The sequence below is a fragment of the Lithobates pipiens genome, unplaced genomic scaffold (assembly GCF_037356315.1).
Source record: "Lithobates pipiens isolate NorthernLeopardFrog02 unplaced genomic scaffold, aLitPip1_a1.2 Scaffold_19, whole genome shotgun sequence".
Classification (NCBI taxonomy): Eukaryota; Metazoa; Chordata; class Amphibia; order Anura; family Ranidae; genus Lithobates; species Lithobates pipiens.
Genome location: NW_027507764.1, coordinates 588,103,920 through 588,129,639, shown reverse-complemented (window position 1 = coordinate 588,129,639; position 25,720 = coordinate 588,103,920). Strand labels below are relative to the sequence as shown.

General features: G+C 43.5%; 1 protein-coding gene across 1 annotated transcript in view; it reads right to left on the bottom strand.

Moving 5' to 3' along the window:
* NBEAL2 (neurobeachin like 2) overlaps positions 1 to 25,720 on the bottom strand; it is a gene marked incomplete at its 5' end in the record, with an annotated part of 127,811 nt that overhangs the window by 83,623 nt on the left and 18,468 nt on the right. The window contains 9 exon segments of the mRNA XM_077493540.1: positions 3,254 to 3,425; positions 4,087 to 4,179; positions 4,419 to 4,501; positions 9,850 to 10,171; positions 11,190 to 11,309; positions 11,604 to 11,736; positions 16,893 to 17,464; positions 17,972 to 18,070; positions 18,758 to 18,841. Coding sequence (XP_077349666.1) covers positions 3,254 to 3,425; positions 4,087 to 4,179; positions 4,419 to 4,501; positions 9,850 to 10,171; positions 11,190 to 11,309; positions 11,604 to 11,736; positions 16,893 to 17,464; positions 17,972 to 18,070; positions 18,758 to 18,841 — 1,678 coding nt within the window.

Below are 25,720 nucleotides of genomic sequence, written 5' to 3'. Positions count from 1 at the left end.
TACGTTCTCTAACAGGCGAATTTGAAAGGAAATTCCAACCCATAATAGTTAAATTATTTAAAATTTTACTGATCTTATTTCTTTTCTTCAGATTTTCGAATTCCAAAAATGTGAAAATTCTGAAATTTTCAGATTTCAGGATTCCGAATTTCCGAAAAAAAGCAAAAAAAAAACACGAATGAAACGAAAACGAACACATTTTTTGTCAGTGCACGTCTAGTGAATTCTCAAATAATAAATTGGTGCCAATAATGTTGGCAGCTGCAATATCAGGGCTTGGTCTACAGAGGCATCAGGCAATAATTTTCAACGAGAAAAAATTGTAGAGGAAAAAAAAAAAATAAAAGATTTGGACAGCTGCACACCCATACGATGCAAATCAAAGCTTATTTATTGAGAAAATCATCAATAAAAACAGGCACAATAGGAATATTGGCAGGAAAAAAAAAAAAAAAAGTTGTACGCATTTCACACGCTAATACGGGCTTTGACAAAATCCAGAAATATAAATAAATTGTACATCAGGCGACCTCCAGAGAGCAAATCGGCCGCAAGTGCTCGGCCTTCCAGGATCTGCCCTCCTCCAATGTAATAGTCCGGGCGGAACACAACTAAACCTTTTTTTTTTTTTTGCTTGTGCAATAAGCTTCAGGGAGGTGCGGTGAGGTGAGGTGAGCGGCCGATGAGGCGCTGGATAGTATCAGAGCCAGATAAAAATTCCTCCCTTCAGTGTCCCCTACACCAAGCAATGATCTTTAATATATAACCTGTAGCACCCCAACGTTTAGGCCGGGTTGCTCTTAAAATTTACCTGCTGGTGTAGTTGCCTTGACCAATTGTTAGGGATCAACTGATCTCACCCCAAGTCTGGAATTGCTGCCCCTCTCTCCTCTGTCAATAGGTGGCCGGGTCCTTGGTGACATTAGATAACACAACAGCAATGCAAGGACAGATTAGGAGTATATGGGATATCTCAGCCAATGGGCAGGGGTTTTCTTGGACCCCCTTGGCCTGCTGGGAGAACCTGTATATTTTGGTGGAGTCAGGTGATCGGGGGTTCTGTACCACCTGGATGGCTGTCTGGGTGGACATGTGTTGTATTGCCCGGGCTGCTAGGCCGGAGTCTGAGGCCTATACCGGGCACATCTGGCTGCTAGGCTGAGGGCCTATCCAAAAGCAAGAGAGTAGCGTAGGGTTGGGATTGCGGCTTACAGTCCAACCAGAAGTGACGGTTCTGCCGGCCGGAGAACCTGTCGTGGTCGGAGGTAGAGGGGAAGCATGTCGCCACTAAAGGACCATCCACCTTATTACCAGGGACCACAGTGAGTAGCTGAAGTACCGGAGCAGTATTCTCACCAACCGGGGACGGTGAAGAATTGGAAAACTTCAGCAGGTGTCAAGCCAGGGACCCAACGAGCGGAGGTGACGCTTGCAGAACCTCCTTGTGTGTCAAGCCAGGGACCCAACGAGCGGAGGTGACGCTTGCAGAACCGCCTTGTGTGTCAAGCCAGGGACCCAACGAGCGGAGGTGACGCTTGCATTACAGCCTTGTGTGCCAAGCCAGGGACCCAACGAACGGGCCTTGTGTGTCAAGCCAGGGACCCAACGAACGGAGGTGACGCTTGCATTACAGCCTTGTGTGCCAAGCCAGGGACTGAGCAGGTCAGTGGGGTGACGCTTGAGAAGTATCTGAGTGCCAAGCTAGGGACCCAGCAGGGATGCGGGGGGGGAACTCTTGAGGAAGATACTGAGTGAGAAGGTTGGAAGCGCTCAGGAGATCTAGTGGATCAGCAAGTCTAGTGTGAGAGACTGGGAGTTCAATAGAGTGAAGATCTACAAGCAATGATTGTAGAGGAATTACAGAAGTTTGTTACAACTTAGTTAGAAACGGTTATAAGACTGTTGCCATAGGAGACAGCAATCCCACACATGCAGATTTGGTGTCCGGCTGGATGCCTTTCCCTGCATGGCTGTCTACCTGTAGAAATCTCGGAGTCTGCTAAATATCATTGCAACTACTTAAGGATGTCCTGGCCCTAAACCCGCTCTCCCACAGTTCTGTTCAAGAGAAAATAAATCACTTTGCATTCAGGAAATGTCTGGCGCCCATGAATCTACCTTGCATTACACCCACCATGCCTTAAAACCCACTCTATATAGAAGGATCTCAGCTGTCCCTCAGACCCTATACACGCTATAAGCCCTTGTACACACGGTCGGACATTCTGACAACCAAATCCGAAGGATTTTGTCCGAAACTGTTGCATACACACGGTCGGACCAAGTTGTCGGAAAATCCGATTGTACATAACGTGATGACGTTATTTCATTACGACGGGACTATGTTCAGGCTAGTAGCCAATAGCTTTGGTATAGGAATTTGATCTGAGCATGCGTGGCACTTTGTCCGTTGGAGTAGGCTACACATGATCAGAGTATGTCCGATCGGAGCAGTTTGTCGGAAAATATTTCCAGCAAGTTGGAAAATTTGGTCCGACGGGTATTCCGATGGAAACAGTCCGATGCAGACCACACACAGTCGGAATATCCGACAAAACGCTCCGATAGGACACATTCCGACGGAATCTCCGACCGTGTGTACAAGGGCTTAGAGTTTCTGCAGTTTTTTGGTCTTCAGATTTACCAAAACCATGCAGTGCAAGGGCCTGCCTGATTGCATACAGACTGAAACTCTTAAGGTTTGACCTTATATTATATTGTTTTGGTAAATCTGAAGAAAATCTAATAGTGTGTATGGGGGGTCTAACTCTGGAGGTTTTCATTAGACCAAAGGGGACCAGGGAACCTTGCTACAAACCAATAAAACAAAACTATACAGAATCAGAAGAAGGTATTTCTGTTCCTTCCCTCTTTGACTCAGACAGACACATTGGGCAGAGGTCATGTCCAATTGGCCTTGTTTGTTGTCAATAAAGCTTTTTGCCAATTAATCCAAAAGTATACCGGTGTGTGCAGCTGGGACTTTTACAACCTCTAATCTCAGGGAATTGCGGTTTGTGCCAGTACAATAGACCTTCATGCTCTCACACACACACACACACACACACACACACACACACACACACACAGTCAATGCAAAACACAAGACACAGCAACTTGTTTATGCAATTTTTTTCTCCACAACTGAACGTGTTGCGTCCTTCAAACGATGGAGAACATAAATGCATGCATTCTCCATCCCACCCACTGGAACCTTGAGCCTCCCATCAAGTATATACCACAAATATCATACCTGAAGATTTCCCCAGAGGAAGTTGCATGGACTGGGCATTCCGTGAGGAGGTGAGTTCAGGGCCCACCAGATCATGGGTCTCCTGGTCATCTGGGGCATCTTTGGTCTGTGATGCCACTTGGTTGAGCAAAGGAAGAACGACGCCCATCCCTCCCACGCAGTTCACCACATCCTGTGGAAAAACAAAACAAAAAAGGAGAGACAGAAAATATCACAACATGAATCAAGGAATGAGGCACACCTGTGATGTCTGCATTGGGGATGGTCACTTAACCCAAAATAGATTTTTGTGTGGTAGGTTTATGATGGTAGCTGCCATGTTTTCTCCGGTGTTAGGTTTCCTTCAAATAACCAACGATTTGAAGAGATATTCTTCCCTGGGGGCCACCATCCCATTGAGATGATTTGTGGGGCCATTTTCCCCTGGGATCCACAATCCCACTGACAACAATGATTTATGGGACCCTTCTCCCCTGGGAGACAATGATTGGATGGGCTTTTCTCCCCTGGGGACCACTAACACCAATGATTTGAAGGACTATTTTTTTTTTTTTCTGGGGATTCACCATCTCACTAACACCAATGATTTTAGAACTACGGACTATGACTGGGCTGCCATTAAAGTTCATGCGCTTGTAAAGCCAGGCGTTCCAATACTTTTGGTAATATAGTGTATAACGGGTAACATCCAGACCAAGAACCAGAAAATGGGCATTGGAAAACAAACCAAACGTATCACAGTTGTTGCAGAAACAAGCAAGCAGTGGAAGACAGAAGGATCGAATCTCACACACACACAGAATGGTTTATTAAAGATGGACGGCCTAAAGTACCTTCACATCCCATGTGATGACCCTGTGACCGGTCAGCCTCCCGTCCAACGCATGGCTGGGGGACAGGTCCAAGCAGATATTGTTTTTGGAAGCCTGAAAAAAAAATAAGTTAAAAAAAAATGACAGAACAGCTTGTAAATATTCAGCTACGAGAGTCCATCTTTATCTCATTAATGCAAAGTAAAGATTTCCACATAAAAGAGGAATATCAAAAGCCACTTAAAGCTGAACTCTAGGCAGATATAAAAAGGAAACATCTCTGTATTCATGTGTTAAATGCAAGGAGTGGAAGTGCAGGAATCTGACTCTGTGTGGGGCTCTGGGTCCTGTACCTGCGGCGTATAGAAGAGGAGGAGTTTGGCACCGAGGTCGGGGAATTCGCTGTCCGGGGTGAAAGGCGTCACGTAGTTCGGTCCTGAAGAAAGGAAGGAAGTAAGGAAGGAAGGTCATTCCTTGGCACACAACGTTACCATCAAAAATATCTCAATACGCCCCTTAATCTCTATTTGCACTTGATATGAAATCTATAGAGAAAGCCCGAGAAATAAACCCTTTAAAATTCCTTGAAATGCTTTAGCAAATGTTCTGATTAATGGTAGAAAACAGCAAATCCTCAGTAGACACTGCCGAAAAATTTGTTCGTTTTGATAATTTTTTTTTTTTTTTTCGGGTCATTTGATATGATCGCAATTCGTAAACCATAAATCCGTAGACTGGTGAATTCGAAAATGGGAAAAAAAAAATTAAAAGAATAACAAATAATAACTATTATATTATAGGTATTGGAATTTCAAATTTGGCTGTTAGTGAACGTAACGAATATGAATTTATCCGAAGTTACAAGTTATTTGAAATAACGATTGCCGCATCTAAAACAAATGAATACTACATAATAATAATAAAACGTTTGTATTATTATTATTGCTATTTATCATTATTAATTCATTACGTTCCATTCCTCTAGATGCGGCATTTGTTATTTTGGATAATTCGTAACTTCGGATAAATTTGCATTTGTTACGTTCCCCAACAGACAAATTTGAAAGGAAATTCCAATATCTATAATTTAATATACAACAAAATTGTGGTCAGCCCCCTGACTGCTCTGAGGACCTCCAGTGACACCCTAAGCCATTTACTTTTTGACACTACCCACTCCTTTTGCTTTGATAACAGGATTGGACTTCATGTATATCATTGAATAAACTGTTCGTGTTTTATGTTCCACTGCCTGCTGTGAGACTGCCTTTTCTGTTAACCCATTGAGCGCTGGATCATTTTGTTGTATATATTGCTCTATCCATATTTTCCAGCTATGGCTGTTGTCCAGCTGCACTGGGTTCAGACCCCACGCTATTGACTGTGATCCCTTCTCACTCACACACGGCCACGTTTTAGAGTCGGTTACTTTTGCCATTTACCTAGAATTTAATAGTTAAGTTATTATTAGTTGGTTATTATTCCGAAGTTAAGAGTTTCCAAATTTTTGGATTCCGGAGTTAAGAGTTTCCGGAGTTAAGAGTTTCCGGAGTTAAGAGTTTCCGGAGTTAAGAGTTTCCGGAGTTAAGAGTTTCCGGAGTTAAGAGTTTCCGGAGTTAAGAGTTTCCGGAGTTAAGAGTTTCCGGAGTTAAGAGTTTCCGGAGTTAAGAGTTTCCGGAGTTCCGAATCTATGAATTTCCGTATTTATGAATTTACGAATTCCCGAATTTATAAATATTCAGAATAATTTGTTGAACTGGTTAACGTTGATTTCTCAATTTAATCGTTGACAAGCAGCACAGTAGTAGAATGTAATGGATGCTTTATTTAAATTTCTTGCTGCACATGCCTTCTGACTGTATGTATATTTGCTTGTTTTTTTACCAATAAACTTTTTTTTTTTTTTATTTAAACCTGTTTACGTTAATTTGGATATTTCTGAATTAACGAATTTGTCGAAAATTTGTTAAAAAATTAATTCGGAATGAAACAAATTGTCTAAGCCTCAGCACAGTGAAGTTTTGGTTGGATAACAAACTAGGATGCTTCTCAGTGACACCCCCCGTCCCCTCCCCAGCCTTTCCCATACCAGGTGTCCCCCCTCACCTTACATACATACAGTACCCACTCCATTATATATAGTAAAATTCCAAAAAGTTCCAAGCCTATTGAAATTAAATCCACAACAGCACTTGACCCCATTTTCTTCCTTTGGTGAGGCCTGGTTGGGGACCAGGCTCCCAACCCCTTATTTTTCACCATACAAAGTGACAGTTAATATCTTGCTCCGAGCGCTTGTCACTGTGTTGTACGATGTGGTATTTTACTTCAGTAAACTCTTTTTGGACTTTCCTACATCCTATTTGTTTTACAGTTCACTCCTCAGTTGCCAACAGGGCTTGCACCTGGTACCAGGATTGTTCTATTGGGTATCGTGGACCTACCTTGAGCGGTGCAGCTACTTGTTGACATATATATAGTAAATATTTTTGACGCTCTGACTTTTTTGCACCTATGATCCCCGTTATGGATAATTAATTTGGTTTTACATTTTTTTCCATCATCAACTAATGACCATAACATCAAAATGGTAAAGTATGCACCTCCCATTGGCTGAATAAGGTTTTCTATTTTTTATTTATTTTTTTACTTCTTGTAGATCGTACCCTGGACCAAAAACAAACCCGAGAGAGCTTTCCAGTCCATTTTCCTATAAAAAACACATACACACACACTATATATATATATATATATATATATATATATATATATATATACATACATATATACATACATATACATATATATATATATATATATATATATATATATATATATATACACATTAATTTATCGCTACTAAACTGAAAACAATAAAATAATAAATCCCATACAGTCCTGGGTAGAAGCTCTGGGAAACACCCCCAAGAAGCCCTATAAGGACCTAAAATCTGAAGGATATGGTAAACTTAGACTTGTAAAGTGTCATTAAAGGGGTTGTAAAGTTTAAACATTTTTTTACCTTAATGCAGTCCTCGCATTAAGGTAAAAAAAAAATGTTTAGCTGCTGGTGTCTCCTGGGGTCCGGCTGAGCTGGGTCCTGGGGTTCGGCTGCTGGTGCCCCCCTTGGCCACCCTTCACCTACCAGAGATCTCATTCGATCCAGTGCCGTGCAGACTTTCTCTCCCCTTATTGGCTCCCAGTGCTGTCATTTAAAGCCAGTGATGAGGAAGCGGGGGGGGGGGGGCAAGTCCAGCTATCTGTGTCAATGGACGCAAAACAGAGGGACTCGGGTGAAAGCACGCAAGAGTGCCCCCCATGGGAAGCCGCTTCTCTGTGTGATTCCATCGCACAGAGAAGGCAAGCATAGACATGTTATTTAAAAAAAATAATAATAATAATAATAATAAATATAATTACCTTTAATTTAAACCGATATCATAAAAACGATCAATAAGTGGTGTATTACAAGCTGTTCATACCCAGTCACTGTGAGATTCCTTTTCTGTATTCTGCAAAAATCCAGGTTGATCCTGCTGCTCTCCATCTCTCCCTTCTATCCATTCCCCCAATTCAGCTATAGATTTTGCAGAGCAGTGTTGGCAACTCTGCACATGCTCAGTTTTCAGTGAGCTTCTATGCTGAGCGATTCCTTCCCATCACATCTGAGCAGGCCATGTGACTATAGAGTCACACATGTGGATGTACACATAGTGGTAAATGACAGGGCACTCCCTCCCTCCTCCTCCATGCCCACTAACCAGCTAAACACAATAGGGGTGGGATATTACATGTAGATTGATGGAGGCTTCGCCCTCCTGTTATTCTAAGACACAGGCTGGAGGGAGGTGACACAGCATTGTTGACCATGTATATTAAACCGTGTGTGTTTAGCATCACTTTAACCAAGCAGACATAGCAAAGACATGGAAACTGGCCATGCCAACTGTTGTATGTATCAAATGGAAAATGTACTGGTGAATGAAAGTTGACTTAGATGCACACATTAAGTAATTCATTGTTCCATGGGGTATTTGTGGAAAAAAAATGGGTCTTTGAAAGAAGATTTTAAAGAGGGATGAAAACACCTACCCCTATGGAATGATCTATTGTCTATTTGGCAATGACAATGGTATATTAAGTGGTGGTCAATGAACTATTTAAAAAAACTTCAATTAAAAAAAAAAAAATCATTTTGCCAATCCCATCCCCCCTCCTGACCACACAGAGCTCCAATACAGACACTGTTGGCTTCTCATAGTCATGATCTGACTAGGAGGACACCATGCGGATAGGGTTTCTGTTGCAAAAACCCTTAGAAAGCCCTACTGAGCCTAAAATCAGAGGAATCTAGCAACACCCAATTTAAAGTCTCAACTTATATTTTTTTACAGAAGCAAAGTAGACTTAACAAATGGAAAATATCCCAGTGAAAGTAGCTGTACTCCATGACTCCTCCCCTCCCCTCCATCCACTACACGTCCTCCGATTTCCCTAGGACTTTGGTTCTAATAGGTATAATAGAGCACAACTCTGTATCAGTTACAATCACTTATTAGGTAAACCATTCCACCAATGGTAATGGTTGGTTATATTGCCAAATGGTCCTAAATGTCTTCATTTGAGCCCAGACGTTCAAAATGGAATCCACCAGATCTGTTATTGCCTCCATCCATCACCATCTACACTGACTGTCTACATCCAGGTCTTGAAATCCCACATGGAATCCACCAGGTCTGTCAAAGCCTCCATCCATCTGGAAGACCTTGTGGCCTCAATGGACATCAAGAACGCTGTTGGAAGGCAACATGATTTAATATGTTTCTGGAGTATCTTTCTGGTTGATACAACCAAGCATTTGCTTTCCTGGGGGCAGTCTGGAATGTCTTTGTAGCATATCTGAAAGAAGAGATCATGCCTCCATCAAGGCTGAACAGCTCTTGGCCCCGGACCATCTGTTGCTCTAACGCAAATTTGAAAGGGACCATAGCTAACAAGATGATAGATGAATGTCTTGCTACAGAAGATCAAAAGATCAAAAGGCATTGAAGATTGACCAGGATACATGGACAATGCTGCCACTAGAGGCCAATTAAGCAGGACGGACAGAAATATATATTGAGGAGGACTGCCCCATAAATATGTGATTAGTCAAAAGTCTAGATGGGATGGCAATGGGGTTGGGTCTGGAGGGTGTATGATTGAAGTATAAAGGACTGAACAAGTTAGAGAGCTATCTTCTGAGCCCAGCTGACGAAACAAAACCTTGAGGAAAGCATTGTGATAAGTATCTTTGATATTCTTGTATTATATGTTCTGGTGTTATATGCTTTGTAATATTTTTCTTTAGTATTTTCATGTTAGCGTTTTCCTATTTTCTTGGGAAATAAATAAGACTTTGTTTTATTAAGCCGTGTGCTTGGTTTCATAGCTAACCTTATATTATAGCAATATCAATAGTAGCATGTGATCAGAGTTTTAATCGACTAGCTAACTAGGGGAATAGACAAGTTAAAACATATATGCAATCAATAGAGGGAATCCGATAACCACCCTTAAATAATATATATTGGACCAATTGCATCTAACGCATACCTGCGCATCCCCATTGTTCCGGTGCACCAGTAATTTCTACACTAACGAACTGGGGAAGCGTAAAACTCTAGCTTGCACCTCCTGGAAACTGACAATATGACGTCCTGTGTCCCTCAATGGACTCAAAGATTGGATGGTAGATCCTATCTTATTACTTAGTAATACAGATAATGTACACTGGGTACCCACCGGCCGAATACAGGGCCTTTACATGAGACTGCTGGATGGTATCATGGAAGATGGATACAGTGCCAAGATGGCCCTCCAGTGATGTAGGTGTGCCCCACTCCGTGTCCTGGGTTCCAGCTAATATGGTGGACACCATTCCCTCCCGTGGGTTCTGCGTGCCGCTCAGCCCCCAGCTGTGCCCCACCGAGGTGGCCGGGAAGGACTGGGAACGGCTGAGCGCCGAGTGTGAGGCAAAGGTGAGGTCCGGAGTATGGGATGGAGAGGTGGAGACGGTGGTGGTGGTACGGTGGCCGGCTGACCCGATGCAGCAAGATGTGAAAGACTGCCAAAATGAGAAACAGAGAGGATTATGGGTGACGGCAGGTAAAAAGGAAAAACGTAGCCTATTGTTTCAGCCAGCACACATTTCTAATTACTAAACATTTAGATTACAGGAAACTTCAAATTTCTACCAGGTACACATCTTTGCTCTGTAGCAGCTGCCTGACAACATCCCCATGTCCACCCCATGCATGCCTGACCCTTTGGGTCTGGCATGGATTTTAAGGGAAATTCCATGTCAAAATAAAAAATAAAATACAGTGTGGGGTCCCCCCAAAATCCATACCAGGCCCTTAGGTCTGGATGGATTTTGAGGGGAGCCCCCACGCTAAAAATGCCCTGGGGGTCCACCCCAGACCCTTATCCAAGCATACAGCCTGGCAGTCCAGAAAAGGGGGGCTGGACAAGCAAGGGCTCTGCCCTCCCCCATCCTAAAGCCCCTTGATTGCATGTTGATAGAGATAAGGGCCTCCTCCCCACAACCCTGGACAGTGCTTGTGGGGAACAGCGGGCTTATCGGCATCCCAGATCCTATCCCTCCCCCCAGGTGAATGAGTGTGGGGTATAATTTCACCCCTACTCATTCACCAAAAAAAAAAAAAAAAAAAAGTGTCAAAAAAACACACACACACACACACACACACACAGTTTTGGACTATTACTTTATAAAAAATAAAAAACAATGTTCCCCAATATAGATCCATCGTCGGTGACGCCGCCACACTCAAAAAAAAAGAAAAAACCTCCGCCCGCGACAAAGGTTAACCGCCGACTGCCTGCTGATAGTTCTTAAATAGATAAGGGGTGGGGCCACCTGGTGACGTCACCTGGTGGCACCGCCCCCTTGTGATCTCACTGACCAATCTATGCTGGAATTGATGGAATAAAGTGCAGAAAGATTATTTTTTTTTTTAATAAGGCTGCAGAGCGGCAGATCTAGTCTCTTGCAGCTCACATTAGCGGCGGTTGGACCGTCATTGGCATTCCGTAGACATAATAAATATAAAGTAAAATCTCACCTCATTGAGTGACGGGAAGCGAAGCTGTGCCACCTTCCTGAGCTGTCCGTCGGCGTAGATGTTCACCATATTCTGCCCAAAGGGTCGGCGTCCCGCGATATGAACGATGTCCACGCAGTGCTGAGTGACAGAGAAGAAAAAGTGACACCTTGGAGGAGAACTCCAACATTGTACAGGGCATGTACATCCCATATTGGCAGTACCCCGGGCAAACCCAACCTGCACCCTTGGAGAGAAACACCGGTACATATTCAACTGGTGTCCAGAATTGCGTTACATCGTTAGCAGATGTAATTAGAATTCCACAATCGCATTGGAACGTGTGTGGTCACCAGCCTGAGGACTTTCGGTCAGCCCTGTAGCCTCGGTAACCCCCTGCAGCAGATGGGTGAACAGCCGAGGGGAGACACTCACCCACACCGAGTCATTGAAGTGTAATTCGGGGACAGCCACCGTCATGTACTCCTTCTTGGTACAAACCGCCACCACCAGCATTCCGTCCGCGGTGAAGAACGCCTCAAAGCCGGTGCCGCTGGCTGCAAAAAAACTAAAAATAAAGAACGAGACAGGGAGAGACGTTATGAGAGATCCATACAACCAACATCTCATTTTCTCCAATCCTAAGAAGGAGCCACGGTCTCAGAATAGAATAGAAAAATAAAGAATAGATCGTTATAGAAAAGAATTTAGCGAAAAAGAATATAAAATAATAGAATAGAGTTAAAGAGAATAGGATAAAAATAGAATACAACAGATCGAATATAGCTGTGCTCCTGAAATTCGAATATCAAATCAAGGTGAAAATAACGAATATAGGAAACAAAAAAAAAAAAAAAAAGAAGTACACAAAATGAATTCCAAGAAACAAAATGATTCTAACATAACAAATATGACAGAAAAAAGGTATTAGTGAATGAATCCGAAATGAAACAAATGTTTCCATTCTGCACATCTCCATTGTAGAACGTTACCAGCTGCTGTCGTGTCTGAGGATATCTCCGTCACTCTGGACCACGACCTCTGACCTACACATACCTCCCCACCCCATACACAGCTCAGTACCACCCATATGACCTCTGACCTACACATCCCCCCCCCCCCCCCCACCCCATACACAGCTCAGTACCACCCATATGACCTCTGACCTACACATCCCCCCCCCCACCCCATACACAGCTCAGTACCACCCATATGACCTCTGACCTACACATACAGTGCCTTGAAAAAGTATTCATACCCTTTGAAATCTTCCACATTTTCTCAGGTTACAACCAAAAATGTAAATGTATTTTATTGGGATTTTATGCGATGGACCAACACAAAGTGGCACATAATTGTGGAAGGAAAATGATAAATGATACAAATAAATATGTTAAAAGTGTGGGGGGAGGGGCATTTGTATGGCGCCCCTCGGAGTCAATACTTTGTAGAACCCCCTTTCTCTACAAGTCTTTTTGGGGGTGTCTCTACCAGCTTTGCACATCTAGAGAGGACATTTCTGCCCATTCTTCTTCTTTGTAGAATATCTCAAGCTCTGTCAGATTGGATGGAGAGCGTCTGTGATCAGCAATTTTCAAGTCTTGTCACAGATTCTCAATGGGATTTAGGTCTGGACTGTGACTGGGCCATTCTAACACATGAATATGCTTTGATGTAAACCATTCCATTGTAGCTCTGGCTGGATGTTTCGGGTCGTTGTCCTGCTGGAAGGGGAACCTCCGCCCCGGTCTCAAGTCTTTTGCCGACTCTAAAAGGTTTTCTTCTAAGATTGTCCTGTATTTGTCTCCATCCATCTTCCCATCAACTCTGACCAGCTTCCCTGTCCCTGCTGAAGAAAACCATCCCCACCACATGATGCTGCCACCACCATGTCTCACGGTGGGGATGGTGTGTTCAGGGGGATGGGCAGTGTTAGTTTTCCCCACACATAGTGTTTTGGTTTTAGGCAACAACTTTCAACTTTAGTCTCCTCTGACCAGATCACCTTCTTCCACATGTTTGCTGCCCCCTCCCCCACATGGCTTCTCACAAACTACAAACAGGACTTCTTATGACTTTCTTTCTCCAATGTCTTTCTTCTTGTCACTCTTCCATAAAGGGCAGATTTGTGGAGAGACGACTAATAGTTGTCCTGTGGACAGATTCTCCCCCCTGAGCTGTGGATCTCTGCAGCTCCTCCAGAGTCACCATGGACCTCTTGGCTCTTCTCTGATGAATGTTCTCCTTGCCCAGCCCGGTCAGTTTAGGTGGACGGCCATGTCTTGGTAGGTTCGCAGTCGTGCCATACTCTTTCCATTTTCCGATGATGGATTGAACAGAGCTCCGTGAGATCTTCAAAGCTTTGGATATTTTTTTTTATACCCTAACCCTGCTTTATACTTCTCCACAACTCTCATCCCTGACCTGTCTGGTGTGTTCCTTGGCCTTCATGATGCTGTTTGTTCACTACGGTTCTCTAACAAACCTCTGAGGGCTTCACAGAACAGCTGTATTTAGATTAAAATGACACACAAATGGACTCCATTTACTAATTAGGTGACTTCTGAATTAGTTCCACTAGATTTTAGTTAGGGGGTATCAGAGTAAAGGAGGCTGAATAACACTTTTCAGATATTTTTACGACATTTTGAAAACTATGTATCATTTTTCCACTTCAATCCACTTCACAATTATGTGCCACTTTGTGTTGGTCTATCCCATAAAATCCCAATAAAATACTTTTACGTTTTTGGCTGTAACATCACAAAATGTGGAAAATGTCAAGGGGTATGAATACTTTTTTAAGGCAGTGTACCCCATCACATACACCGCTCAGTGCCCCCTACATGACCTCCGACCCAGACATAACCTCCGCGAACAGCACTGCATGCACAACGCGGTACCAACCCACAGCTTCTCATTGGTATCACCAATCACAGATACATTGTCGGCGATAGTAACAATAATGTAGCAAATATTTAAAAAAACGTGAAATCGCAGTACACCAAAAAGGCCACAAGGTGGCGCCATCTTTCCTTCTTACATTCAGCTGACCAGCAGGAAGCCCCATTTACCCCAGGGGGTGGCAATTTTAAGGTTAAATTGATCATTTGTGTTTTTTTGGGGGGAAATATTGATTCTGGCAGCTCTGCCGGTCTAGAAAGCCCCTCGTGGCAATCCATCTGCTCACTTTCTTCACACTCTGGACATAATTTGGGGACATTTTTTTTTTATTAATAATTTTTTTTATTTTTTCCCAGAAAGCCTTCAGGCGGGCCGACGCGTCTTCTATCGGGCCCCCCCACTGGGGAGGCTGTTGAAGCAAAGTCTGCAATGTAGAGGGTATCAGGATCATAGCGCGATCCCATCCCCCGCTCCTGGTTTATAGATATGTAATAAAATGGGAATTTGTTTAGCTGGGTAATCATTACTCTCACTTCCACTACAGCGCAGCCACTCACAAATTAACCCCGCATTCCCTGAACGCCGCTAAACAAGTCCCAAACTCATCGCCTGGGACTTGTAGGTCTGAAAAAAAAAATTAAAAATTAAAATACTACTAGATGAGCTGAATGAAGCGTACTGCTACAGAGGACACTTGTGGGGGCCACAGAGAGGGGTCACCGGGGGGCCCCCATGACCCACAGTCACTGTCCAGAGGGATAGAACCCGTTTGGTTATCTGGCCCGAGCACACCCGGCTAATCAAGGTGAGTGACAGCATGAAAACCTGAACTCGGCTGGAATGACCATCTTTAGCTTCCAACAGTAAAATAATTTTTTCTCTCTTTTTTTTTTTAGGTTTTGGTGTAATATACAAAAAGTAGACATGCAAAAGGATGTGCACTGCCGAAAAAATTGTTCATTTTCATTTCATTCATTTTTTGTTTTTTTTTTGTTTTTTCGGGTCATTCGTTATGATCGAAATTCGTTATTTCCAATACTTCGGGAAAAATTCAAATTTCGAAATCCGAAAATAAGAAACAAAAAAGTTGAAAAAATTAAAATCCGAAAATAAAAATGAAAATTCAAAAAATCTGAAAGGAAATTCCAATACCTATAATTTAATAGTTAGTAAAAGTAAGTTTATTAGTTAGCATTATTTTATTAGTTAAATCTTAGTATTTTATTATATTATATTTATATCATATAATACATTTTATATTATATTATACTAATATCATATATTATAGTCTATTAGTTATTTAAAAATATTAGTTATTTCAAATTTTCTACTTTCGGGTTTTCGAAATTCGTTATTTCCAATAAATTCGTAACTTCAGGAAAATTTCAAATTTCGAAATCCGAAAATAAGAAACACAAAAGTTGAAAAAAAATGAAAATCCGAAAATAAGAATGAAAATTCGAAAAATCTGGAAGGAAATTCCAATACCTATAATTTAATAGTTAGTAAAAAAGTTAGTTTATTAGTTAGCATTATTTTATTAGTTAAATCTTAGTATTTTATTATAATATATTATATTATAATACAATATAAAATAATTATTATAATATAATATGATATTATTATAATATAAAATAATCATATTATATTAGTATATTTTATTCGTTATTTCAGATTTTCAACTTTCGGGTTTTCTAATTTTCATTCTTATTTTTGGATTTTCTTTCTGTTTTTCGGATTTCCGAAATTCGAAATTTGGGAAAAATGTGTAAAACGGGATTTCGTTAATTCAAATATTTCCGAATTAACTAATTTGTTGAATTCGCAAAACAAAACGAATTGCATTTGTCTAATATAAGGATTAGTACCCCTGTCAGGGCTGGTTATTGTCTGTGTCCCCACGGGGGGAGGCTCAGCCAATCTGCAATGGCGATCGCTGCCCCTGGGACAGGAGATGAAAGGAAATCTAAAATTGTACAACTGTAGTTGAATCTGGTTATATTTTACCTTACCTGGTTTCTTCCTCCGCCCCATTGTTTTATTTACATACCTTATAATTCGTATCATTATTATGCATTATCAACATTATAACTACTATTATTCTTATTATTGTTTTATTATGCACGATCATTATTATTAAAATTACTAACATTCTTATATTATTTTTATTATGAATAATTATTATCTATCATTTTATTATACATCATTATGAATATATTTATTATTTTTATTATTATTATTATATATTATCATTATTTTATAATTTCATTATTATTATTATGTATTATTTGTATCATATTATTATTAGCAATTTAATGATAATACATAATAATACGAATAGTTCTAATAATAAGTAATGCATAATAATAATGATACACGTGATAATACATAATAATTAATATCAATAATGAAATTAATAATATACAATATTAAAAAAATAATTATATCCATAAAAATGATAATACATAATTAATAAAAATAATAATAATATGTTAGTAGTGTAATACATAAAATAATATTATATTATTCCTTTGATTATTATTATGTATTATCATTTTTATTATTATTATAAATATATTATTATTATATATTATCATTATTCATATTTTGTTGAGATTTTCTCTCACTTCCTGTTGTGTCTTTGAAACAGGAAGTAAGGTGACTCTCCCCAACAGAGAAACACACAGCAAAAAAAAAAAAAAGAGTGAATTTAACCCTCCCCCCTTTTTAATATATAAAAAAAGCAAGATTTCCAGAATTAGTAAAAAAAAAAAAAACAACACACATTTAAAGGGCCAGTACAGCACTCCAGCTCCTTACCTATAGAGCTGTTTGCGTTTCCTCCCCGTCGTTGGCTCCTCCCTGAAGTCGTCGTTCAGACACACCCAGGCGTGGAAGGCGAAGCCGGTGCCGGGCCACTTCTGCATGGTGGGCACCATGATCCCGGACATGCTGGGGGTCAAGTCGAAATACTGCAGGGCCCGATCCGGCCCGTCTCTCCTGGCCATGGCGGACAGTGCTCGGATGACCGGCGTGGCGTAGGGGTGGGCACCGCTGCCCTCGGTCCGGAGCAGTTTGAGGAGTTCCCGGAGCTCGGCGGGTTTGATAGACAGGCGGCCCAGCACCTGCAGGAGGCGGATCAGGTTCTCCGCGCATTTCGCATCCAGCTCCGTACCGCCGTCCAGCGCCGCCAGGATGTGGCCGACCATCCCGGCCTGGACGCACGTCATGCGGTTCCGCAGGGAGGAGTCGCAGACCTGATTCAGCCTCTCCGACACCAAAATCTGCAGGTCCCTGGGAGCCAGTTCTGGGATCCACTGGACCAGGATGAGCAGCGGCTGCTCGTTCTCTATGCAGCCAATGTAATCTGGATTGTAAACACCTTCCAGAGCCTGCAGGGGGAGACAGAGAGAGACAAAGACCTAACGAACTGGTCTACCAGCAAAAAGTTCTTCCCTCTGTGGCCCCTGTGCACCACCTTATGCAGAAGACCCCCGTTGGGACATCATCACTGGGTCCATCTGCCGGTCTTCCCAGAATTTGGTTCTTTCTGAATGAAAGAACACATCCTCAGCATCCCTTTAGACTTTCATCCCTGCTGTCTTCTGGGGACTGCAGATTCCAGTCCCCAGAAGACAGCAGGGGACTGGAATCTGATCTGATCAGTCGATTGATTACACTCAAAAGTGTTGTTCAGATTTGCAGAAGGCACAGGGACAGGCGGCGAGCAGGCGGTATGTTGTATCCTCACCACCTAAATTTAACTCTATAATTGCTGTACTACAATGCACGTCTAAAGGGATGCCGAGGATAGGTTTGTCCATTAATCAATCACAGCTCTCAAATAAAACAGGCCGTGTCACTCCTGTGGTCTCCCCATTACAATCCCCGATAATTACCATGCTCAGTAGCTGCTGGAGGAGGGGCCTGGTCGGCTGACTACGGCTCTTCAGAACCTCGAAGAGATGCGAGTAGCCAATCCGCTCTTTGAAGACTTCCTATAGAGGAGAAGAAAGTAACAGCGATATGAATGTCCAGTCCCACCCATCACTGAGAGCATCACTAAGTCAAATGATGGAGTCATCCTTCATTGTGGGAGGGGCAGAGACACAAACTACTGCAGGAAATCTCAGCATTGTGGGAGGGGCAGAGACACAAACTACTGCAGGAAATCTCACCATTGTGGGAGGGGCAGAGACACAAACTACTGCAGGAAATCTCCCCATTGTGGGAGGGGCAGAGATACAAACTACTGCAGGAAATCTCACCATTGTGGGAGGGGCAGAGACACAAACTACTGCAGGGAAATCTCACCATTGTGGGAGGGGCAGAGATACAAACTACTGCAGGAAATCTCACCATTGTGGGAGGGGCAGAGACACAAACTATTGCAGGAGATCTCATCATTGTGGGAGGGGCAGAGAGACAAACTACTGCAGGAGATCTCATCATAGTGGGAGGGGCAGAGACACAAACTACTGCAGGAAATCTCCTCATTGTGGGAGGGGCAGAGACACAAACTACTGCAGGAAATCTCACCATTGTGGGAGGGGCAGAGACACAAACTACTGCAGGAAATCTCCCCATTGTGGGAGGGGCAGAGACACAAACTACTGCATGGGAACCTAGTCAAGCTGTCTTGGGGTGGAATTCCGGATTTGCACACATACAGCAGACAGACTCACCTTGGCAGATGGAGAATTCCTCATGATGGAGGTCAGAACGCTGATGGCGTTAACTGTGATGGAATCTGAATCGGAGTCGATGACCTAAACAGTAAACAGAGGAGGAATAACTGACCTGAAGAGGACTACTTAGTGACTCGGGAAGACCACCACCATTCTATACCAAATAACATGCCGCAACACCCCACACCATCACAAGAAAACAGACAACCCTCTCCCGCGGCCCTCCACCCACTGCCACATGCAAACCATGCCACCTCGTAATACCATCCCATGGAACCACCAACCGTCCAATAACATAAAAGCAAGAAAATCCTAAATACACCTCCAGATAACCAGAGCCATTCATGTGTATATCTGTTCATATTTAGGACTGGAGAAGCCATGCCAGGACTGCAGCCTCTTGCCAGTCACCCTCCCCCATATCTACGTTATGTATCCCTTTCTGTAATGTGGGTGGAGACACGGATGAGAATTACTGCAGAGGGTTTCCAATATGGGAATCCCAGACCTGATGAATATTAGGTAGGTCTCATAAGGTGTTCCCAAAACACCATCTAATGGTCATCAGAGATTATACATGGGGAATGGGGGAGGGGGCCTACGTTCACAAGCAGTAGCTATACATAGACTACAAGCCGATTTCCTGCCATATATTTCATATATATATTTCATATATATATATATATATATATATATATATATTTCATATATATATATATATATATATATATATATATATATATATATATTTATTTATTTTTTCATTCTGCACTGTAGTGGTGTTATTATTATATATGCAGTACACTGTGCTAGTGGTCCCCTATAATATACAGTATATAACAGAATATAAGAACACTGCTACCGTGTTTAACATATATAATACACATGCAACATAGGCACACCATTACCGTGTTTAACATACATGTCTTTTATATCACGTGGTGTTTCTATATTATATTTTATTTATACTACCGGTATATATGCAATACACTGGTGGTGTTCTTATGGTGTATAACATATATAAAATATATGTAGAATAAGACCACCACTACAGTGTAAGATGGAGATGGAGAGATGGAGATGGAGATAGAGGAGATGGAGATAGAGGAGATGGAGATAGAGGAGATGGAGATAGAGGAGATGGAGATAGAGGAGATGGAGATAGAGGAGATGGAGATAGAGGAGATGGAGATAGAGGAGATAGAGATAGAGAGATAGAGAGATATCTATCATAAGAACAGCACTACAGTGTAGAACATATACAATATAAAATATATGTAATCTAAAACCCACCACTACAGTGTATAACATATCGAATATAAAATATATGTCATAACATCACTACAGGTGTTTAACATGTATAATGCGTTTTATATTGTGGTGGTGTTTTTTTATATCATTTATTCTATATATGTGATACACTGTGGTGGTGTTCTTATGGGTTATAACATAAAAAAAAAAACATGTAATATAAGAACGCCACTACAGTGTGTAACATATATAATATAAAACACAAGTCCTAAGAACACCATTACAGTGTATAAAACATATATAAAATAAAACGCGTCATAAGAACACCTCTACAGTGAATAACAAAGAATAAAAATTATATATATATATACACACACATACATACATACATACATACATACATACATACATATATATATATATATATATATATATATATATATATATATACATATATACACACATACATACACTGTTGTGGTGTTCTTATATTAATATAAAATATATGTATCTATAATGGATATTATATACGGTAGGTTCTACGCTATTTTGGTGTTTTCCTGTTATATAAATTATACACTGTGGTGGCGTTCTTGTATTGCATATATTTCATCCGATATATGGTGGTGGTGGTGGTTTTATATTATGTACAGTATCATATTATATAAAATTACACGCTGTGGTAACTTTGGGGGTCAGTTTTTTGAGCACATAGATGGCATGGGGGTACTTCAAATTTGATCTCATTTTTTTTAGAATGCGGTTATTTAAAAACAAAATAATAATTGTATTTTTTTATACTTCATACAATCTGATGCCTATAGTAAGTTTTTCTCTTTTCCTATGTAAATTGTGTACTTTTATGTATAAATAGCTGGCTCACAACTGCCACCGTTCCCTATGATCACTGGGTGGCCCCCGGCAGAGTGGTATTTGATGAGAACACATAGATGGCATGACGGGTACACACGGGGAGGACAGTGTGCTGGAGGGATGGGAATTCCGGTGACAGGTGACTGGCACATCTGGTGAGTGGATAATTGCCCCCCTTGGGAGATGGGGGTGGGGGGGAGGTGTCTATATTCACTCCTTGCATCCCTTGGTGTCTCAGACTAGACTACAAGGACGGTGACGAGGAAACATCTCCAGGGGCTGGAGAGGAGTCTGACACATCCAACATGCAGATAACCGGCAGAGGCAAAAAGATCTTGGCATGAACCGATTATGGGACGTGAAGACTGCTATGACAGTGCGGTACGCGGTATAGAACGAGTTGGTCTTTTGTGTGTCATTTTAGAGGATACAAACGGAAATGTTCAGATCAGCTCCTGTATACAACCTGCAGAAGGAAACTGATTGTATCCATTTTTCTTTTGCATTTAAAAGTTCCCGCACTTTGCAACAGTCATCTTCCTTTTCTACCATTTATTCTCCAGGTCTTAAAAGTTCAAAACAAAAGTTATAAAATGTCTGATGCCCTCTACAAAGAGTGTCTGTGATCCCAATAATGGCCAATTCGGGACCTCTATGACCCCAGTGACGCCCAATACAAGAACCTCTGTGATCCCAGTGATGCCCATTACAAGAACCTCTGTGATCCCAGTGATGCCCATTACAAGAACCTCTGTGATCCCAGTGATGCCCATTACAAGAACCTCTGTGATCCCAGTGATGCCCATTACAAGAACCTCTGTGATCCCAGTGATGCCCATTACAAGAACCTCTGTGATCCCAGTGATGCCCATTACAAGAACCTCTGTGATCCCAGTGATGCCCATTACAAGAACCTCTGTGATCCCAGTGATGCCCATTACAAGAACCTCTGTGATCCCAGTGATGCCCATTACAAGAACCTCTGTGATCCCAGTGATGCCCATTACAAGAACCTCTGTGATCCCATTGATGCCCATTACAAGAACCTCTGTGATCCCAGTGATGCCCATTACAAGAACCTCTGTGATCCCAGTGATGCCCATTACAAGAACCTCTGTGATCCCGGTGATGCCAATTACATGATATAAAGATGCTGGAAATGGGGGGTGATCTGGAGGTCTGAAGGTGCAGGAATTGGGGGGTGATCTGGAGGTCTGAAGGTGCAGCAATTGGGGGGTGATCTGGAGGTCTGAAGGTGCAGCAATTGGGGGGTGATCTGGAGGTCTGAAGGTGCAGCAATTGGGGGGTGATCTGGAGGTCTGAAGGTGCAGGAATTGGGGGGTGATCTGGAGGTCTGAAGGTGCAGCAATTGGGGGGTGATCTGGAGGTCTGAAGGTGCAGGAATTGGGGGGTGATCTGGAGGTCTGAAGGTGCAGCAATTGGGGGGTGATCTGGAGGTCTGAAGGTGCAGCAATTGGGGGGTGATCTGGAGGTCTGAAGGTGCAGCAATTGGGGGGTGATCTGGAGGTCTGAAGGTGCAGCAATTGGGGGGTGATCTGGAGGTCTGAAGGTGCAGCAATTGGGGGGTGATCTGGAGGTCTGAAGGTGCAGCAATTGGGGGGTGATCTGGAGGTCTGAAGGTGCAGCAATTGGGGGGTGATCTGGAGGTCTGAAGGTGCAGCAATTGGGGGGTGATCTGGAGGTCTGAAGGTGCAGCAATTGGGGGGTGATCTGGAGGTCTGAAGGTGCAGCAATTGGGGGGTGATCTGGAGGTCTGAAGGTGCAGCAATTGGGGGTGACCTGTCACCTGTGGCACCTGCTGGGGACTACAAGTGTATGCACTGACACACACTACACAAGTATGGTCCACCATTGTCACTATTGGGAAGCTTGCCCAGAGCAATAACCTGCAGCTGGAGTGCATGAGAAATTTGGTAAGGGATTATGACGCTTTAGCAAACTAAATGTCATCCAGTTTGGGGTCAGCACTACTTTAAATACAAATGTGGTCTGGGATTACAAAGCAGGTACAGGAGATAGCGGGTGTGGCACAGAACCGCCGGCGCTGTACAGCACCCAGACTGGATCACATGGCGCTAATTCTTCAGGATGGAGAAAGATCAAAGATAAAACAAGACAGCAAAAAACAAAGTGCTGCCAAGCATCACTAATCCTGGGATCTGCCCGGGAGTCACACCGAGGTTACCGCACAGAACCAGTCCGGCCGGTTGGTGAAGGTGAGTCAGAATTACCCAGAGGACATGCTATATGAGCCTGGCCTGCCATACCCAAATCACCAGCTGTTTACTCTGCGTGTTTACCTCCCCGCCCAGGTATGAAAAAGGGAGGGAGTGCTAGGAAAGGAAATCTGGCGCTGCAAAAACAAATAATCCTTTCATTTTCCCACAAAGCAAGAAAGCAAAAATGAAAGCTGGAAGCCGACTGGTTATAGACAAAAAATCCAAGAAGAAAAAGAAAGAAAGCAACCACATAAAAATGATCATTAAAAGGTATAACACCACCCCAGGATGACGAGTGCCCTGCCAAAGGTACCAGAGGAGGCTTGTATTAAAAGGGCCGCCATGCAGTCTAAAGGGGCTGTAAAGGGCCGCCTCGCGGTCTAAAGGGGCTGTAAAGGGCCGCCGCGCGGTCTAAAGGGGCTGTAAAGGGCCGCCGCATGGTGAATTGGGGCTGTAAAGGGCCGCCGCGTGGTGTAAAGGGGCTGTAAAGGGCCACCGCGTGGTGTAAAGGGGCTGTAAAGGGCCACCGCGTGGTGTAAAGGGGCTGTAAAGGGCCACCGCGTGGTGTAAAGGGGCTGTAAAGGGCCACCGCGTGGTGTAAAGGGGCTGTAAGGGGCCACCGCGTGGTGTAAAGGGGCTGTAAGGGGCCACCGCGTGGTGTAAAGGGGCTGTAAGGGGCCACCGCGTGGTGTAAAGGGGCTGTAAGGGGCCACCGCGTGGTGTAAAGGGGCTGTAAGGGGCCACCGCGTGGTGTAAAGGGGCTGTAAGGGGCCACCGCGTGGTGTAAAGGGGCTGTAAGGGGCCACCGCGTGGTGTAAAGGGGCTGTAAGGGGCCACCGCGTGGTGTAAAGGGGCTGTAAGGGGCCACCGCGTGGTGTAAAGGGGCTGTAAGGGGCCACCGCGTGGTGTAAAGGGGCTGTAAGGGGCCACCGCTTGGTGTAAAGGGGCTGTAAAGGGCCACCGCGTGGTGAATTGGGGCTGTAAAGGGCCACCGCGTGGTGAATTGGGGCTGTAAAGGGCCACCGCGTGGTGAATTGGGGCTGTAAAGGGCCACCGCGTGGTGAATTGGGGCTGTAAAGGGCCACCGCGTGGTGAATTGGGGCTGTAAAGGGCCACCGCGTGGTGAATTGGGGCTGTAAAGGGCCACCGCGTGGTGAATTGGGGCTGTAAAGGGCCACCGCGTGGTGAATTGGGGCTGTAAAGGGCCACCGCGTGGTGAATTGGGGCTGTAAAGGGCCACCGCGTGGTGAATTGGGGCTGTAAAGGGCCACCTCGTGGTGAATTGGGACTGTAAAGGGCCACCGCGTGGTGTATTGGGACTGTAAAGGGCCACCGCGTGGTGTATTGGGACTGTAAAGGGCCACCGCGTGGTGTAATGGGACTGTAAAGGGCACTGCGTGGTGTAAAGGGGCTGTAAAGGGGCACTGCGTGGTGTGGTGTAAAGGGCCACTGTGTGGTGTAAAAGGGCCACTGTGTGGTGTAAAAGGGCCACTGTGTGGTGTAAAAGGGCCACTGTGTGGTGTAAAAGGGCCACTGTGTGGTGTAAAAGGGCCACTGTGTGGTGTAAAAGGGCCACTGTGTGGTGTAAAGGGCCACTGCGTGGTGTAAAGGGCCACTGCGTGGTGTAAAGGGCCACTGTGTGGTGTAAAGGGCCACTGCGTGGTGTAAAGGGGCATTGCGTGGTGTAAAGGGGGTGTAAAGGGGGAGTAAAGAGATGCTGTGTGGTGTAAAAGGGCACTGCGTTGTGTAAAGGGGGCGTAAAGGAGCACTGCGTGGTGTAAAAGGTGTTGTAAAGGGGCGCAGTGTGGTGTAAAGGGACGTAGTGTGGCGTAAAGGGGTGCTACGCTGTGTAAAGGTGCGCTGCAAGGCGTAAACGGGGTGTAAGGGCTGCTGTGTGGTGTAAAGGGGCACTGCACGGTTTAAAAACGGGGTGGAAAGGGCTGCTGCGCGATGTAAAGGGGCACTACAACATAAAAGGGGGCAGTGTTGTGAAGGGAAACAGAGGACATTGTAGGACTGCTTTAAAGAGGAGACTGACGTAAAGGGGACTACGATGTGGAAGGAGCACTGAAGACGATGATGTACAGGTGGGACTCTGATGTTTTATATTGTTAACGAGATTCGGACCTCTGCCAGAATGAAACTTTGCTTACCGGACCTCCGTAAATTTCAATTCAAGACCCCCAAGATAGGTCATAACCTCTAGGACACCAGTGGCTGTGTCTCCCCATCTTTGGTTCCCGGGATCATTCAGAAGATAAGGTCTGCTGAATACCAAACTAAGTTGGGGGGGAGGGGGGGGGGGATTAGGGGAAGCCGTAAAGAACACCAAACCACCACATTCATTCCTCTCCAGAATTCCCAAGTCAGTGACACAGACAGTCAGATTTAAATCTTAAAAGGGTTGTAAAGGTTTGTTTTATATTTTCTAAATAGGTTCCTTTAAGCTAGTGCGTTCACTAGCAGGAACAGGAAGTGAGAAATTCAGACAAAGAAAACAAAGAAAAAAAACATTCAGAAAGGAAATCGAAGGAAAAGGTAGGTGAACCAGCAATGCACTCGCTTAAAAGGAACCTATTTAGAAAATAAAAAACAA